The following is a 17,547-nucleotide window of genomic DNA, read 5'->3' on the forward strand; positions in this document are numbered from 1 at the left end:
CGATCTTTTATATAACTACAATTCATAGCAAATTTAAGATTGACAACAATTGAGTGAAAATTCAAAACTGGAATGGGTATATGGGAAGATCAAGAATCTCGATGACAAATACCTAAAATTTCTTCATAATTTGCCAACTCAATATTCACAATTTTAATCAAATCAATTAGATACTTTTAAACAAATAAGACAAAATTGGAAATGGATATGTGAAAAATTCAAGAACTATGACAAAGTCTTCTTTTTGATTGCGCATTATTGTGACCGAATTCAAGACCGGATAGGATTCTCAGGTACAGGTTTTTATTTCTAGAGATGGATCCAAAAACAACCCAAACAAAGCACCAATCTATCCAAACTTTGTATCAAGAACAAACAGATGCAAGCAATTGCAAAGAACGGGAGCGATGGAGCAAGTTTGACCGAATCAATACCCATTTTAAATAAGGTTTTATAAAAAAATAACGATAAAATGGTTATTTATTACACCATTAACAATGAATAGTACATATATTATATTATAAAGATATATATTCAATATTTGTAAAGGTATATATAAAATTGACCCGCACAAAAACAAGGCCAAAATTCTTAAATCATGCAATACTAGATTGACCATGACACCATGTATTCCAAAGTACTATTTGTTGTATGTATAACTATGTGGCTGTGTATATATAAAAGTTAAAAAACACTAACAAAAAATGATTAAATTAAGATGGTCAAGCAGACGGCTGTGACAAAATATCCACCGTTGATATGTTCATATAATCAAACGACTGAAATAAAATCTTAAAAAAAAAACCAACCTACCACCTTCCATCCTTGTTCCTTGTCACATTCCCACACCTACCCCTTCCAATAATATTATTATTCACACATAACTACCTCTTCCTATATATAACACACCCTATACCACCCAACCCATTCAGCAATTTCACACATTTAGAGTTTGCATCCACTAGATTGTCTTTTGTTTGTGTCTTTGGTTTCTTTCTTTGTGTCTTAATCTGCTTGATTGTTGATATAATTTAATTTAATTAATTACCACAATGGAGAACGGTAATATTAATATTAATATTAACAACGAGTTTTGCATCAAGAAGGACCCGTTGAACTGGGGAGTGGCGGCCGAGGCATTGACTGGGAGTCATTTAGATGAAGTTAAAAAAATGGTGGCGGAGTTTAGGAAACCGGTGGTGAAGCTTGGTGGAGAGACACTAACTGTGTCCCAGGTGGCTGGGATCGCGGGTTCTAATAACAGCTCCATTGTGAAAGTGGAGCTGTCAGAAGCCGCGAGAGCTGGAGTAAAGGCGAGTAGTGATTGGGTGATGGAGAGTATGAATAAAGGGACGGATAGTTATGGTGTCACGACCGGGTTTGGTGCCACGTCTCATCGTAGGACTAAGGAAGGTGGTGCTCTACAAAAGGAACTCATTAGGTAATCATTTTTTACTTTTTCTTCATTGAATAATATTTTGAAGTTTTTTATTAATTTATAATATTAAATTGAATATTTTTATAAAATGCTAATCACTAGTTGACTAATTTATTTGATGAAAAAAACAATTATACAGTAAAAATGATTTAACTTTTTTAAATTATGTACCTAACAAATCAAATTTTAAATCTAGTTAGCGTGAAGCACGTTAAATTTGAATTTCTGTTAGAAATATGTTGCATATTTTATTGGTCAATTGTAAATCAAAACATGTATCATATTTTGTTACAAAATTTTGACCAGTAAACTACAAATATAATTTTTTTTATATATTTAATATAGTTGTTTTAAGTACAAAATCAGTTTTGCCGTTAAAGTGACTTTTGCTATTAAAATTATATACTTAATCTGATGTAACTTTTATATAAAGTTAAAAAAATCAAAAGTATATTATAAATTATATTCTAAATTAATATCAATTAATTTTAATGAAAAATGGTGTTAATACCAAATCTAACTAACAAAATGTTATTGGATTACAGATTCTTGAACGCTGGAATATTCGGCAACGGTTTGGAATCAAGCCACATACTCCCGCACTCGGCCACAAGGGCCGCAATGCTGGTGCGGATCAACACCCTCCTCCAGGGTTACTCTGGCATCCGCTTTGAAATCCTCGAAGCCATCACCAAGTTCCTCAACACCAACATCACCCCTTGTTTACCCCTTCGTGGGACCATCACCGCTTCGGGCGACCTGGTCCCATTATCCTACATCGCGGGCCTCCTCACGGGTCGCCCCAACTCCAAAGCGGTCGGCCCCAATGGAGAAACCCTCAATGCGGAACAAGCGTTTGCTCATGCGGGTGTGGAAGGCGGGTTCTTTCAGTTACAGCCTAAAGAAGGGTTAGCGCTTGTTAACGGGACAGCGGTTGGCTCGGGAATGGCTTCCATGGTTTTGTTCGAAGCGAATGTTCTCGCGTTGTTGTCCGAAGTGTTGTCCGCTATTTTCGCGGAAGTTATGCAGGGGAAGCCCGAGTTCACCGACCACTTGACGCATAAACTGAAGCATCACCCGGGTCAAATCGAGGCTGCGGCCATCATGGAATACATTCTTGACGGAAGCGATTACGTTAAAGCCGCGCAAAAGGTTCACGAGATGGACCCGTTGCAAAAACCAAAACAGGACCGATACGCGCTCCGAACCTCGCCACAATGGCTCGGTCCGCAAATCGAAGTCATTCGCTCCGCCACGAAAATGATCGAAAGGGAGATTAACTCGGTTAACGACAACCCGTTGATCGATGTTTCGAGGAACAAAGCCTTGCACGGTGGTAACTTTCAAGGAACCCCGATTGGTGTTTCGATGGATAACACGCGTTTGGCGATTGCGGCGATTGGGAAACTCATGTTTGCGCAGTTTTCCGAGCTTGTGAATGATTTCTACAACAACGGGTTGCCTTCGAATCTTTCGGGTGGGCGTAACCCGAGTTTGGATTACGGGTTTAAAGGCGGAGAGATCGCGATGGCTTCGTACTGCTCCGAGCTTCAGTTTTTAGCTAACCCGGTCACGAACCATGTTCAAAGCGCGGAGCAACACAACCAGGATGTGAACTCTTTGGGTTTGATTTCGGCGCGAAAGACCGCGGAAGCGGTCGAGATGTTGAAGCTCATGTCATCGACATACTTGGTCGCGTTATGCCAATCGATCGACTTGAGGCATTTGGAAGAGAACATGAAGTCAACGGTCAAGAACACCGTGAGCCAAGTGGCGAAAAAGGTCCTAACCATGGGGGTCAACGGCGAGCTCCACCCGTCAAGATTCTGCGAAAAGGACTTGCTTCGTGTGGTTGACCGCGAGTATGTTTTCGCCTACATTGACGACCCGTGCCTCGCCACGTACCCGTTGATGCAAAAACTCCGCCAAGTGCTCGTTGATCACGCTTTAAGCAATGGTGAAACCGAGAAGAACCTAAACACGTCGATCTTCCAAAAGATTGCGGCTTTTGAAGACGAGTTGAAGGCCATTTTGCCTAAAGAAGTGGAAAGTGTGCGGGCTGCGTTTGATAATGGTACATTGGCTATACCGAACAGGATAAAGGCGTGTAGGTCGTACCCGTTGTATAGGTTTGTGAGGGAAGGGCTCGCGGGGGTGTACTTGACGGGCGAGAAGGTGAGTTCGCCGGGCGAGGAGTTCGAGAAGGTGTTCACAGCCATATCAAAGGGTCAGATTATTGATCCATTGTTGGAATGTGTTCAAGGCTGGAATGGATCCCCATTGCCAATTTGTTAAGTGTTTGATTTGTGATTTGTTTTTTTTATTAAGATTTAAATTTGTAACAATGTGTAACTGGCGACATTTCAATGAAGTTTATTTAAAACAAAACCTTTTAATAGAACTCTTCTTAAGCTTGTTAAAGTTTAAATAAATATATTTGCACAAGAAAGAATAGAGATTTCTATGTGTTGACTTTGACTATAGAGTTTATCAATACATCTAAAATGCTAGAATGTTAGAATCCTGTTACAAAGTGCTACAGCCCATATCTTTTAAAAAGTTTAATATGAATATAGGTATCGCTTACATGTAATTTCAATCATATTCTATCTTAAAATATCATTTTATATAAAAATTTTAATGTTTTATTATTCAGCTCGTGTAATATATGAATTTTTAAGAAGTTTGATTGATAAACAATTAATAAGTATATAACTACAATAGGCATAATATAGAATATAGTGGTCATTACATACATATCAATAGCCAGCTGCTGGTGTACTGATAAAGAAAAGATTTGGTATTTCATACGACTCATGTTTGATTTTAGTTCTCATCATTTAGTTTTGGCGGCACCAGGTGATGATTGGATACTAGGCGAGAATGTGACGTTCATTAATTGGATTCTTGAACTGAACGGATCTTACCTCACCGTACTGTCGTACCTTTGGGCGAGTATTCACGTGCCAACCCTTTAGTGAGGGTTTTCCCGAAATTGAAAAACGAGTAGCCCACTCGTCTCGTGATAAGGGGGGAGGGGTGGTGGATGTGATGAAGTTTCTCATCACACCCCACCAAATCAAATGGTGCCACATCACCAACCCTAAATCTATCACATGTGATGGTTTTTTTTTACTAGGGGTGGTGGTGTGCTTTGATGGGATTTTTTTTAATAAATAAAAAATAAAAATAAAAATAAAACAATATTACATTGAATAAAAAATAAAACGAGAATACATTAAATAAAAACAACTAAATTAAACGACAAAAAAAAACCTATGGCCCTTCCCATCCCCACTTGTCGCATATCTCGCATTTGCGTTGAATTTGGATCGATTTAAGGGGTTCCTCAAGATGATCGTGCGGTTGTAGGATGAAAGTTAGATCGGCGTTTTTTTGGTTTTCATTCAAATGGGTGATGTACGTCTCCTCACGTTTCATTTTTAAAATACGAGCCTGTTTCTTTCGCTCATTCGTCTCGACCATTTCCGCTATCTTAGCCGACTTGTATTCGATGAAGTTTTCGGCCACCACTTCCTTTCCAAGTCTTGACGGTTCCCCACTTTTCTTGTGATTCGGCCGTGTGGGTGTGGGTATGTCTTCGGCGGGATTGTCTTCGGGTTCCTCGTTCAAGTTCATGTTCGACATGTTGCATGACAAGCCGCCGGTAGACGTCGTGTAGTCCCCGAACTCGGAAGTTTTTGATCTTTTTGAACAAGATCCTTTCTTCCTTGGAGCCGTTGGTCCGTTCAAATCGACCAACGGAATCGGTACCCACTTCGCGTGACGTCTCGCAATCTCCCATGCATCCAAGTGGGGAAAATCCTTACATTTGTAAACTAGGACATATTCGCGCAAAGCGTTTTTTATGATAGTCGCCTCTCTTGATTTGCTTTGTGGAGTTCGGGACTACAAAACATTTAGAAAATATATATATATCAAATTGTAAAAATAAAGTACTAGATTATAAAATAAATAAACTAAAATAGTTACCTCTTGGATGTAACAAGCATTAAATTTTGACATTTTTCGATTAAAATCTCCCCACTTGCCAATCATTTGATCCCTGTTTTGTTCGGTTGCGCCGGGAAGTTGCGAGAAATGGTCTTTAATACGTTTCCATAATACTTCTTTTCTTTGTTGGTTTGAGTGTTTTTTTGATTCGAAGCAATGTAAATAAGCCTTGGTCAAGGCGACCTCCTCATCGGCCAACCAACGCCGATTACCTCTTTGATGCGGCTCCTCATCCGCGGATTCATCTTCATCCAAAGTTTGCACTTCGTGACGAAAAGCACTTGCAAATTGATGTATAACCTCGTTATCGTCTAGAGGATCGGCGGACATTTGAGACGGTTGAGACGGTTGAGATCCAAACATTTGAAAAGCATTATGTGGATAATTTTGGGTAGAAAAAGGTGGAATAAAAGGTTGGTTTTGATACGATTGGTTTTTGGGACGGTTGATAATAACGTTGTTGTTGGGAAGGTTGTTGATAGTTTTCGGACGGTTGAAAAGGTTGTGGATAATAAGGTTGTTGTTGGGAAGGTTGGTTTGTGTCGGGTTCGTCTTGTAAGTGAAATCTCGTCGGTTCGCCAAGATTTTATCGAACCTTTGGTCGGGTTTGGGTTTTCTTTGAACCCGACCCACGTTTCTTAGAACCCTCCATTTGATATATTAAAAATGGTGTGTGTAGTAGAAGATTTTGAGTTGGATTTGTGTATGTTTTGAAGATATATTTATATAGGTAAAATATGGTTTTTTTTAATTATTTCCCAAGTCCTCCTCATCCAAACGGTCATCTCCCAACGGCTAGATTCTTGGTTTTCACCCCATCGCACGCGTGATGGCCATCACGAAAAGCTCCTCCTGATAGCTTGATAAGGGAGTGGCGGCGGTATTGATAAACCCATCACGCGTGATGGGTGCTCCATCACGCGGTGCTCCGGGTCCTCTAAATTTAACTAGTATCTTATTTGAATGATTCGTTGATCTTAAAAAAAACAAACACAAAAAAACAAACATATCAATAATTTGTGGGTACCTTCCTACCGGGTATCGCATTATTGCCATTTATGTATTTTGATGTAAATTGATATAAAAATATGAAGTAAACATGTTTGTCATGTGGCAAAATATAAATGCATTTTTTAGAATATTTATGACATGTAAGAAGCCAACATATAATTTATTAATATTATTTTAGTCACATTTCCATCGTTCCGTAACTCTTGTCTTGATGTAAAACGTGACCCAACAATATGTACTTTTCATAAAACGAAGGAATCTATCTATTATCTGTTGGTTAAGTGGTAAATTATTTTGTCACGTTACTTGTTAATTTCTAGCCATTCTCATGTTTTTTCCCCCTAAAACCCATCAACCCATATATAAAGCATGCGGATAACCCGGATCCTAACCCGCATTGTGTTCTTCGACCAGTTATACTCCGACCAAGTTTGTTTCTTCCTTTGTGTTTCTCATGTTGCCGCCCACCCTATGGTTCTAGGGCTTTATTATAGTTGATCGATGATCTTTTATCCTTTGATTAATATGTTCTCTATTGATGTGAGATGTTCTCTACATTCTTGATTTTTTATATTGTTTTGAGTTGTTAGTTTCGTAGATTCCAATTTTTATTTTATTTTACTTTTTGGGTTGGATTAGTTTGTTTGAGAAATACAATTACCTTGATCTTATAATTAGTATCGCAAATTGATGATTGTTTTGTGTAAACGTACCAAAAACCATATCAAAATTAAACTTCGAAGAATTAGGTTTGAAATCAAATGTACATGTCCACCATGTGTTTGTGTGTGGTCTACATGTTTGGTTTGAATTTGATTTTGATGTATGCATTTACTTTAATGTATTAGTTATATAATTATCTTTTGATGCGAGATGTGCTCTACATTCATGTTTTATATATTATTTTGGTTTGTTAGTTTCGTAGATTCCTACTTTCTTTGTTTGAGAAAATGCAATGACCAGGATTATATAATTAGCATCGTAAACTAATGATTGTTTTGTGTAATCGTACCAAAAACCATATCAATTGTCCACCATGTGTTTGTTTGTGGTGTATGTTCGGTTTGAATTTGATTGTGATGTATACTTTTACTTTGTAGGGTGCAGTTGAGAATTGCTACTTCAGGTTGATATGAGTTCTGGGTCTAAGATGAAGATTGGGGTTAGGTTTGGTATTTTACAATACTATTGGTATTAAATTTGTCTATTTTACATACATTATAGATATAATCACAATAAGACTTGGTCCAAATCTTAAAAGCATTATTAACATTACCTTATAACAATAAAACGGTAATTTTATTGGACATTATTTAATTAGTATAATTTAGAAGTTTGGGTTATACCGACCTTTGCATAAGATAAAACACTAGATTTATACTAATATTGATATTAAGTGTTCGTCAATTCGAGTCGTGTATTTAATGACTGAAATACTTTATTAATATTTCTTTAGTCACATTTCAATCGTTCCGTAACTCTTGTCTTGATGTAAAATGTGACCCAACAATCTGCACTTTTCATAAATGGAATCTCTCTCTTATTTGTTCACATGACATGTTAATTTCTAGCCCTTCTCATGATTTTTTTTCACCTAAAACCCATTAACCCATATATAAAGCATGCGGATGACCCGGATCCTAACCCGCATTTTGTTCTTCGACCGGTTATACTCCGACAAAGTTTGTTTCTTCCTTTGTGTTTCTCGTGTTGCCGCCAGCACCCTATGGTTCTAGGGCTTTATTAGAGTTGATCGATGATCTTTTATCCTTTGATTAATATGTTCCATATTGATGTGAGATTTCTCTACATTCTAGATTTTATATATTGTTTTGGTTTTTGTTAGTTTCGTAGATTCCTATTTTTTTTTTTTTTACTTTTCATGTTGGCTTTTGTTTGTTTGAGAAAATGCAGTTACCAGGATCTTATAATTAGCATCGTAAATTGATGATTGTATTGTGTATCGTAGCAAAAACCATATCAATTTTGAATTTCTAAAGAATTAGGTTTGAAATCAAATGTACATGTCTACTATGTGTTTGTGTGTGGTGTGCATGTTCGGTTTGAATTTGATTTTGATGTATGTGTTTACATTAATGTATTAGTTATATAATTATTTGTTGGTTAATCTGTTCTCTATTGATGTGAGATGTTCTTCACATTCTTGATTTTATATATTGTTTTGGTTTGTTAGTTTCGTTGATTCCTATTTTTTTCTTACTTTTCGGGCGGTATTTTGTTTGTTTGAGAAAATGCTCTTACTAGGATCTAATGATTAGCATCGTAAATTGATGAACGTTTTGTGTAATCATACCAAAAACCATATCAAATTAGATTTAGAAATAATTAGGTATGAAATCAAATGTACTTGTCCACCATGAGTTTGTGTGTGGTCTACATGTTTGGTTTGAATTTGATTTTGATGTATACTTTTACTTTAAAGTATTAGTTATACTAGCAGAAGTGCTCGTGCGTTGCTGCGGGTCGCGTAAATCACCCCTCATATTGGTTTGTCGTGTTTGGTGTGGTGTGTAATGAGTTATCAATGCAGGATTATTACATCATGTGCATGTTGTTTGTTGGATGTTTTGTATACATATATATTGGATACATCGTGTGTATGAAATATTTGTTAATAAAGTAGGTTTATGAGTTTTGTGATTTTTAATCAGCATCAAGGATTGAATGTGTGTTAATTGGTAAGTAGTTAGAGTTGAAATTTAATCAGAAGATGAAAGAAATGATCAAATTAAAGCCATAAAGTTGTCAGTCAACGAATTGTAAAAACAGTAAAGTGTGACAAAACATGTTATTTCTCCAAGTTGAGGGGAACAATGAATAAAGCAAGTAAACTTAAGAACTCATCTTCATCCCCTCACCATCACACCACCATCGTCTCCCCACCCAACTGGAACAACACCACCACAGATCTCCCCACCCTACCTCCATAGCACATTAGCACCACCACCATACCACCATGATTAAACATTGGATTTTGGTGATTTTGCGGTGGACAGTGGTGGTCAGCTGGATGTTGGTAATGGTGGTGGAGATGTGATTAATTTTTTTTATATCTTTTATTTGCGTCCAACAGGAGAGGAGCCACCACAACACCATTTTTAAAAATATTTTTGGTTTATAATAATAATAATAATAATAATAACAATAATAATAATAATAACTAGGGATGGCAACGGGCCGGGTATCGGTAATCCCATGCCCATACCCGTTTGTAAAACCGTGTCCTATACCCGGCCGATTACCCGTCGGGTATTTGTCGGGTAATTACCCGTCGGGTATCGGACATACCCACGGGTATCGGGTATACCCGTTGGGACTTTCAAGTACATTTTTTTACTCATTATAATTATTTTATACATCTTATTCATACAACAATTATTACAAATTTAAATATAATTCACTCCATATATATAAGCATGACAATAAATAAATAATATCATTATAATTTGTATATATTTTTTTATATATATGCTTCACAACCTATGAAATACACAGAATTTTTCGGGTATATGGTTCGGGTAAACGGGTATGTGTTTTCGGGTAATCGGGCCGAGTATCATCTAATCCCATACCCGGGCCGTACCCGTGAAAAATTTTAAATCCTAATCCCATACCCAGCCCATACCCATCAGGTTTCGGGTATACCCGTCACATTTATTTCGGGTATACCCGTCGGGCACATGCTTTTTTGCCATCCCTAATAACAACAAAAACTTTATATTACTCCATCAACTTGGAGAAAAGTCACATTTTGCTCCAAAACTAACTGAGTTAGTGTCTATTAGGAAAAAAAACTTGATAGAGGCCAATATGGTAAAAGTTAGGATTATTAAAATTCAATATTCTTGGTGAAAATGAAATTGTCATTGAATGCACACAACGATAAGTGTTAATTGGTAACTTGATGGAGATTGGGTTTCATTTATTGAATACGAATATAAATTGATGAGTTATTATACTTAATATGAGTTTAAGAGTGGTTAATTTCTTAGAAGGATGGTAAATGTGTGTTCATATATTTGGTAACCGGAAGTCGTGCTTCGAAGCAGGTGTGAAATAGAGCCACACTACTGTTGGTTATAAGTGCTAAAGTTTTCGTTAATGTTGCATGTTTTAGTAGTTATGAAGTTGATGGTTTCATCATACACGTATGCGATTTTTAATTATAGTACCAAACTTTGCTATAGCAAAATTTAGATTTGGTATAGTTTACGATAAAAAAATTATTTATATAACATTAGCAGGAAAAATAAATTATAAATTGAACACAAAGCTAAAAGAAGGTTCATAAACTTTGTTTATTTTCATATATATTCAAACTCCAAGTTAATTTAAGCATAACACTAAATCATTATGTTCTAGACTTAGTTCCAAAATTTGAAACATTTAAAGCTTTGTTGCGCATCAGGTTTGTAAAACTCTTTTTCTTCAAAATAATTTAATGACTTTTAACATGCTTTGAATGTCCATCTTTAAAATGATGTTGAAGCATCCCATGTCTCAATGACTGTTATTTTTGTACTTTCATATACAGTTGACTATTGTCTTGAGTTTGGGTTCCTTAATGTACCTTAAACCTTGGAATTAAGGTCATTTTTTGCTTCCTCAAAGTTATTTTGACCTTCTTATTATTTCCAATCTTAATTTGTTGTCTTCTTTAATCTGTTGTTTTTTTTTTTGCCTAACTACCTCCTTTGTGACATCAATTGGATTCTCGAGTTGACGACACAAGTTCTCGTAATCAAATTCTTCTTTTGGTTTTACATAATACATCACATTCAATGCCTGCTCAAGCAGTGTATTAAGAATAAGAGTTAGTTACATAAATGGTTCAAATTGATTTCGCCTTTTGTTCTAGAAAACGTTCCTTCATTCACAGCTTTTGCCCTCAGTCCAGAACTTGTGCGTTGCAGCGGGGTGTGACGGTCCAGTGCACAAATACATATACACTTACTCTACTAAATGCACCCGTCTTCATCCATATAAAACCTTAAAAGTTGGTCAACAAAGGGTCAAAGTTTCCTAAAAATTCAAACTTAGACCAAATCATTTCCGTTTGGCAAATTTTAAATATTACCCAAATTTCCCTTTACAACGAACCTCTTTAGCTCATAGGTCTCAAAGCTTCATTTTTAGTAGGATTGACTTTGCTATTCAAAAGGGGGTTGCGGCGCAGCTTGTTGCCCGTTTGCCTGTCACTTTATTGTAATTACTTTGTAGTAACTAAATTTTTCAAGTTTGTTTAAAAAATAATTTTCAATTTGATAAAACAACAAGAACCATTTATGCAATTTTGTCTTTCCTTTGCTTTAATGTAAAATGTTTGTTTGAATATCCCAAATCAATTTGGACCATCGTAGGATCAAACCTGCTCAAAAAGTCAAACTTGACCAGAATAGTTATCTTTTGTATATTTTCTATAATACCCAAACTATCCTTTATGACATAACCATTCAACTTCCCCGGTATTTGTATAGGTTACACTTGACCCAATTAAGAGTCAGTCTTGACATAATTACCACACTTATATCAAAACACTAAAAAGTAACATTCAGAAATCTTGGGTTGATGATCATATATACATCTTCATAACACAATGTCTTTACAAGTTGTAACATCCAAACAAACTATAACCAAAATTAGTTTCAATACTACGACCGAATCTCATGGGCTAGCCGGTTTGCTTAACAAACTAAACCCATATACTGTTGGAAAATAACCTACCTTAAGTATGGCCTTCTAGATCATTATCTTAATTTAATCATAACGACAATAAATGTTTCTATTAAGTATTGCAATTATATGATGGATGTAATTGTATAATATGAAAAGACTCATAACTCTTGCCCCTTGATGTCTTGTATATGTGAATAAATAGAGATGAAAATAACACCCATTGATAATCTCATACACACACTCTCCATCAAGAAAAAGACATCTAAAGGGAAGTAAGAAAAAATAGTATTATGGCTTCATCATCTTCAAAGATGACCATCCCTACAAGTAAGTATGGTTAATAATTCGTTTATCTAAAGTTCATGATTGAGTTTACATGTTAGTAGTTCATAATATTGTTCATGTTCTAATGATATAATCAACATGTGGTATCAAAGTGAAGAAACACGAATCCACCCCTCAAGGTCTAACACGTTAGTCCGAGGGTAATGGTTAAGTATTCCACACGATGGGTTATAAAACCTTCTTGGCGCAGACAAGTATAACATGCAAAACAGAACACCGTGAGCTCGTTACGAGGAATGGGGGGAATTCTCTCGTAACCACCCTCCGGCGTGAGAATCAGTACTTGATAGTACGAAGTATAATTTGATAGTGATAGTAGGAGAAAGTATATCCTTTACCATTTGGAGGTTTACTGGTATTTATAGCCGGAGGAGAGAGAGTGTGACCAACCACCTTGTTAGGTTTTCCACCAATAATATTCTCCATTCGTGCGGTCGTGGTGGTTGGTGGAAGTTGGTGGGCATCATGGCCTTTTGACAAGGACGTGATTGTACTGTTTGTACCGTCTTTTATGTGTTGTCCAATCTCCATTGGTTTGGTGTTTATCCCTATGCGGGTTACTATCTTTTTGTCCCATGCTGGTGGGACCCTCGTATTACCATTCCCGAGGAGTTAGGAAAAGTTATATTGGACTCTACTCTTCTCGCCACGCACTACTGTTGAGCTCTAAATTATACATAAATAATATGAATATTTCCTACACTTTAATTAGTTTTTGGGTTTGCCTTCATTCAATTTTACTCATAATTGGTTCATATTCGAATCTTATAAGTTTATTGTCTAAACGTACTTAGATAACACATTTATATAAAGATCTAAGAAAATAAAAATAAGAGTTCACAAAGAAAAACTTAACATCGACATTTTTAATTATCAACCATTTTTTATTCAAAAAGTTAAATTATTCTATTATAATCTAATTTAAATGTCCAGCATATTTTGTCAAACAATTATTGAGTTATAAACTAATTGATTAATTGTTTGATATAGTTTTTTGGTGAATTGATTTTGGCAGACTAGGTAAATAAACGAGGCCCACATGTAACTTCAAAGTCTCAATTAAATTGAAAGATCATGGGCTTAATAATATGTCGGCTAATTTGTGACTCACGCAATAAAAGAAAGAAAAAAACCCTACATTAAGAAGGGGGGTTTTGGTCGGACGCAAGTAGAGGGGGTGAGGCAGATTGGCAGGCGCCAATCAGGTGGGGGCGCCCCTGTTCACCAAGGGAGGTTACTGTTGGTGTTGGTTGTGAGCTCGGAACAGCAGCAAGGAAAGAAAACAATTAGAAGAACATAAGTCCTATATATTATTATTATTCGATGAACCATATTACTTGTTATATCTTTGTTTCATCGATTATTATGTTTGGCTAAAATTGTTATACTGCCTGGGTTTGGATGAATACTTGCTAGACTTGTTTTATTTTCGGTTTTGAATTATTATTAATTGGTTTATGTTTTGGTAAAGTTTTTATTGTGTTTGGTTGTGATGCACATGTGTATTTGGTATTAATTTATTATCAATTTATTGTTCCATATGCGTCTTTGTGAATGTCTTTCATGTATGGATTCATATTAGGTTTCTTACTGTGTGTTTGTTACTAGTTTATGGTTTATTGTTAGCGTATTCCATAGGAGTGGTAATTGAGAGTTTAGAGATACCTTATATTCTGTCACTTGAGAGACCAGGAGGTAATTAAGTGTCGTCTGTTTTGGTCTTTTGCGGGTTTGGGTAGTGATTGCACGGGAGTGAGTTACCCTAGATTCCTTTAGATTCTTACAGATCCGGTTATAACCGAATTCAATAAAAATACCTCTTTACGCCTTAGGGTGTTTTGTGATTAGAGAGATCGGGAGGTGATTTAATCTTTGGGTACCTTAGCATAGTTAGGTAAGGTGAGACCGGGAGGTGATCCGAACCATTAAATCGTTGAGCTTACATGATATTTAAGGTTCTTAAGTATTGTTGGTGAGACCGGGAGGAGATCTAGCGTACTTTAGTTATTCCTTAAGTTTCATATTTTTAGAATACGGTACCGATCATAAATCCAATTCCGAAAGTTTACGAGTTGACTAGTGAGATTCCTTACCTAGGTAGTTGTTTCCCCTATTTGAGTTTTAGTTCTATTTGTCCGTGTCTACTTTAGAGTAAGTGTTATTTATTTTATATTTAATAATTGAAAAAAAGACAAAAATCAATAAAATCAATTTATTTAAGTTATTAGTTAGAGTCTAGTTTAGGTGTCGCTAGTGTTCTGTGGGTTCGACATCCGGACTTCATTAGGCTTTACTACAGTTGATAGGCACACTTGCCTGTCTTGTGGTCTAGCATTAGGATAGTCTAGATTTATAAATTTAAAACTAGAGTGTCTAGGTTAGGTTAAGTTTAGTTTTTTTTTATAGACCGTTTTGCACATCAACTACGCTCTGCGTTAGTGGCTTCCTGGCGCTTGGTGTTCCGCCCAGCGTATGCAATTGGTGTCACACTTTGTCAAATGGTGGGTTTCATACCCTACCTCTACAAGCCCCCCTAGTCCATAGTCGCCCTTCTTTCAAGAAGTGGGGGCTATGGACTTATCATGGGCTTTTGGTTATGTGTGGTACATGTTTTTCACTGATTTTCCTCATTAGTTTTGGTTTATTTTCGTGGATAATTCCACATGTTGTGCGGGTGACTTCCCTAATTTTAACCGAAGTTTGGCGATTGATTTATGTTAAGTCGTACCGCATTGTAGCCTGTTTTGGCGGGTGATTTAGCTTAGATCATCCCATGGCGAGGCCTGGTTTGGCGGGTGATTTAGCTTAATTCACCCCATGGCGGAGCCTGGCTTGGCGTGTGATCTAGCTTAAATCATCCTACGGCGGAGCCTGATTTGGCGGGTGATTTAGCTTAAATCATCCCATGGCGGAGCCTGATTTGGCGGGTGATTTAGCTGAAATCATCCCATGACGAAGCCTGGTTTGGCGGGTGATTTAGCTTAAATCATCCCATGGCGGAGCCTGTTTTGGCGGGTGATATAGCTTAAATCATCCCATGGCGGAGCCTGGTTTGGCGGGTGATTTAGCTTAAATCATCCCATGGCGGACCCTTTCTTGGCCAACACTTATCATCTTTGTTTCCTTTTATATGGATAACGTGTAATTTGGCGTTGATGGGTGAATTAAATGCAAGTCAGTGAAACGACTGCTGGACGTGACAGTTTGACGACGGTTGCTCTGCCCAGCAGGCTTTCTGCCTGTGTCAGGCGAGTGGGCGAGAATCCCGGTGACGCGCCCAGCTGTATCACATATCTTCGGCCATCCTATTATCGTGGTGTTTTCTAATTGGGCCATGCGTTAATTATCCCTTTTGTATCCCCCCTCCTTCATTAACTGCGATTAGTATAAATAGGGGGAGGTTACACCATTTTAAACACCATTTCTCACCGTTTTATTTCCTCCAAGCCTTCTTTATTTTATGGCTGAATCATCTCAAACCTCGAAGACTAAGAAGAACAATACCATGGAGTTCGTCGGTTGTCGCATGTCTACCGAAGACTTCAATAATGTGTTCAGGGTCTATAACCTTGGCCCTGAGTACGAGCCTGAGTTGCCTGCCTCCGGCAAGACGGCTCGAGAGGCTCCCACCAGCAAGATTGCCGTGTACCGGGAATACTTCTTTTTGGGCAACTTCTGGTTGCCCCTTACCTGGTTTTTGGTGGACGTTCTGGGTGTATTCGGGCTGCATCTCAGCCAGATTCATCCATTCGGGATGGCTCGTCTTCGCCATTTCGAATATACCTGCCATTGCCTCGGTATTACTCCGACGGCTGACAAGTTATCTGCTTTCTACCGGTGGCGTTTCACCCAGGGGTGGTACAACTTGCATACTCGCCCTGTTGCCAAGGATATCGCCTTGGATGCGCCGCCTAGTTTGCATGAGTGGAAGAGTGGGTTTTTCTACGTCTCCGCGCGCGTGGTTCCACATCCCATGTTTTTTTACGGATGTGAAGGAGCTTCCTGAGCCGAAAGTGGCTCCTTATACCGGTTCGGACTGGTTCAACACTTTGCAGGCCAGCCTCTCTCCACTCCGTCATTATCCGGAGCGCGGGTTAGTGTTGTTCAGTATGAGTCGCATCTGGGATGATGATGCACTGGTACCGGATATTCTTAACTGTGGTCAAGGTTAGTGTCATTCATATTTTTTGCTTCGAAGTGTGACCTGCTTTTGCGATGTTTTAACTTGTTTTTGTTTCAGAGGTGGACGACCGCATGCTCCTCTTGCAGCCTGCGCCTGAGGGCGTCAAAATGCTGGGGCGGAGGGAGTTAGGTCCCCATGAGCAATCGATCCTTACTCGGACCGCTTGAAACTTTATGTTTCCTCTTCCTATGATGCGATCACCTGCATCGCGACCGCTGCCACTTACTAGCTCTATTGCTCTTCAGAGTGGTAGGTTTAACTGTTTTCATTGTTTTGCTTTCTATTTGATCATCTTGCTAACCTCTCGTTTTCTTTCAGGTAGAAGATCTAACGTTGTGCGCTTTTCTAAGTGCAGTAGTAGGGGCGCACAACGCGGTGTTGGGGAGACGGTTGCATCTCCGATAGACGCCGCCGCGAGAGACGCCGTGGATGATGATGACGATGTCGTCATGATCTCCCATGTTCCTTTTGAGGAACCGGCGCCTTCTTCGGCATCATTGCTTGAAGCACTCGGTGTGAGTGCCAGCATGGCGTCTTCCCCAACCACCTCCGCACAGGTTTCTGTTGGCTTCTCCTCGCCAAAAGCTTCCCAGCCTGTGGTTGCTGTGTCTGCGGAGTCTACAGCGGTTGCCACTCCAATTTTGATGGCTACTAATGTATTTTCTGCAGCTGCAGCTTCTGGAACCATTGTGGATACGAATTTCGTATCTACCGGTCCATCTTCCTCTTCCTCCTCTTCACTGGGTGGGGCGTTCACTGTTCCACACCATTTGGGTCCCACCCCTGTGATTAATGAAGATGATGAAGAGATGCCCTGCGCCTTCAAGAAACCTCGTCTTGGAGGGTTTGTCAAGCGTAG

General features: G+C 38.0%; 1 protein-coding gene across 1 annotated transcript; it reads left to right on the forward strand.

Annotated features, from left to right (window-relative positions):
* The first annotated feature begins 967 nt into the window (after nucleotides 1-967).
* Nucleotides 968-3,817, forward strand: LOC143618963 (phenylalanine ammonia-lyase-like). The gene is made up of 2 exons (XM_077091020.1): nucleotides 968-1,441; nucleotides 1,984-3,817. Exons 1-2 carry the CDS (start codon nucleotides 1,053-1,055, stop codon nucleotides 3,731-3,733), a joined length of 2,139 nt encoding a protein of 712 aa, XP_076947135.1. The 5' UTR covers nucleotides 968-1,052; the 3' UTR covers nucleotides 3,734-3,817.
* Nucleotides 3,818-17,547: the final 13,730 nt, after the last annotated feature.

Source organism: Bidens hawaiensis, unplaced genomic scaffold, assembly GCF_021521415.1.
Source record: "Bidens hawaiensis isolate Kalapana, Puna unplaced genomic scaffold, B.hawaiensis_p1.1 tig00002343_1, whole genome shotgun sequence".
NCBI classification, from domain to species: Eukaryota; Viridiplantae; Streptophyta; class Magnoliopsida; order Asterales; family Asteraceae; genus Bidens; species Bidens hawaiensis.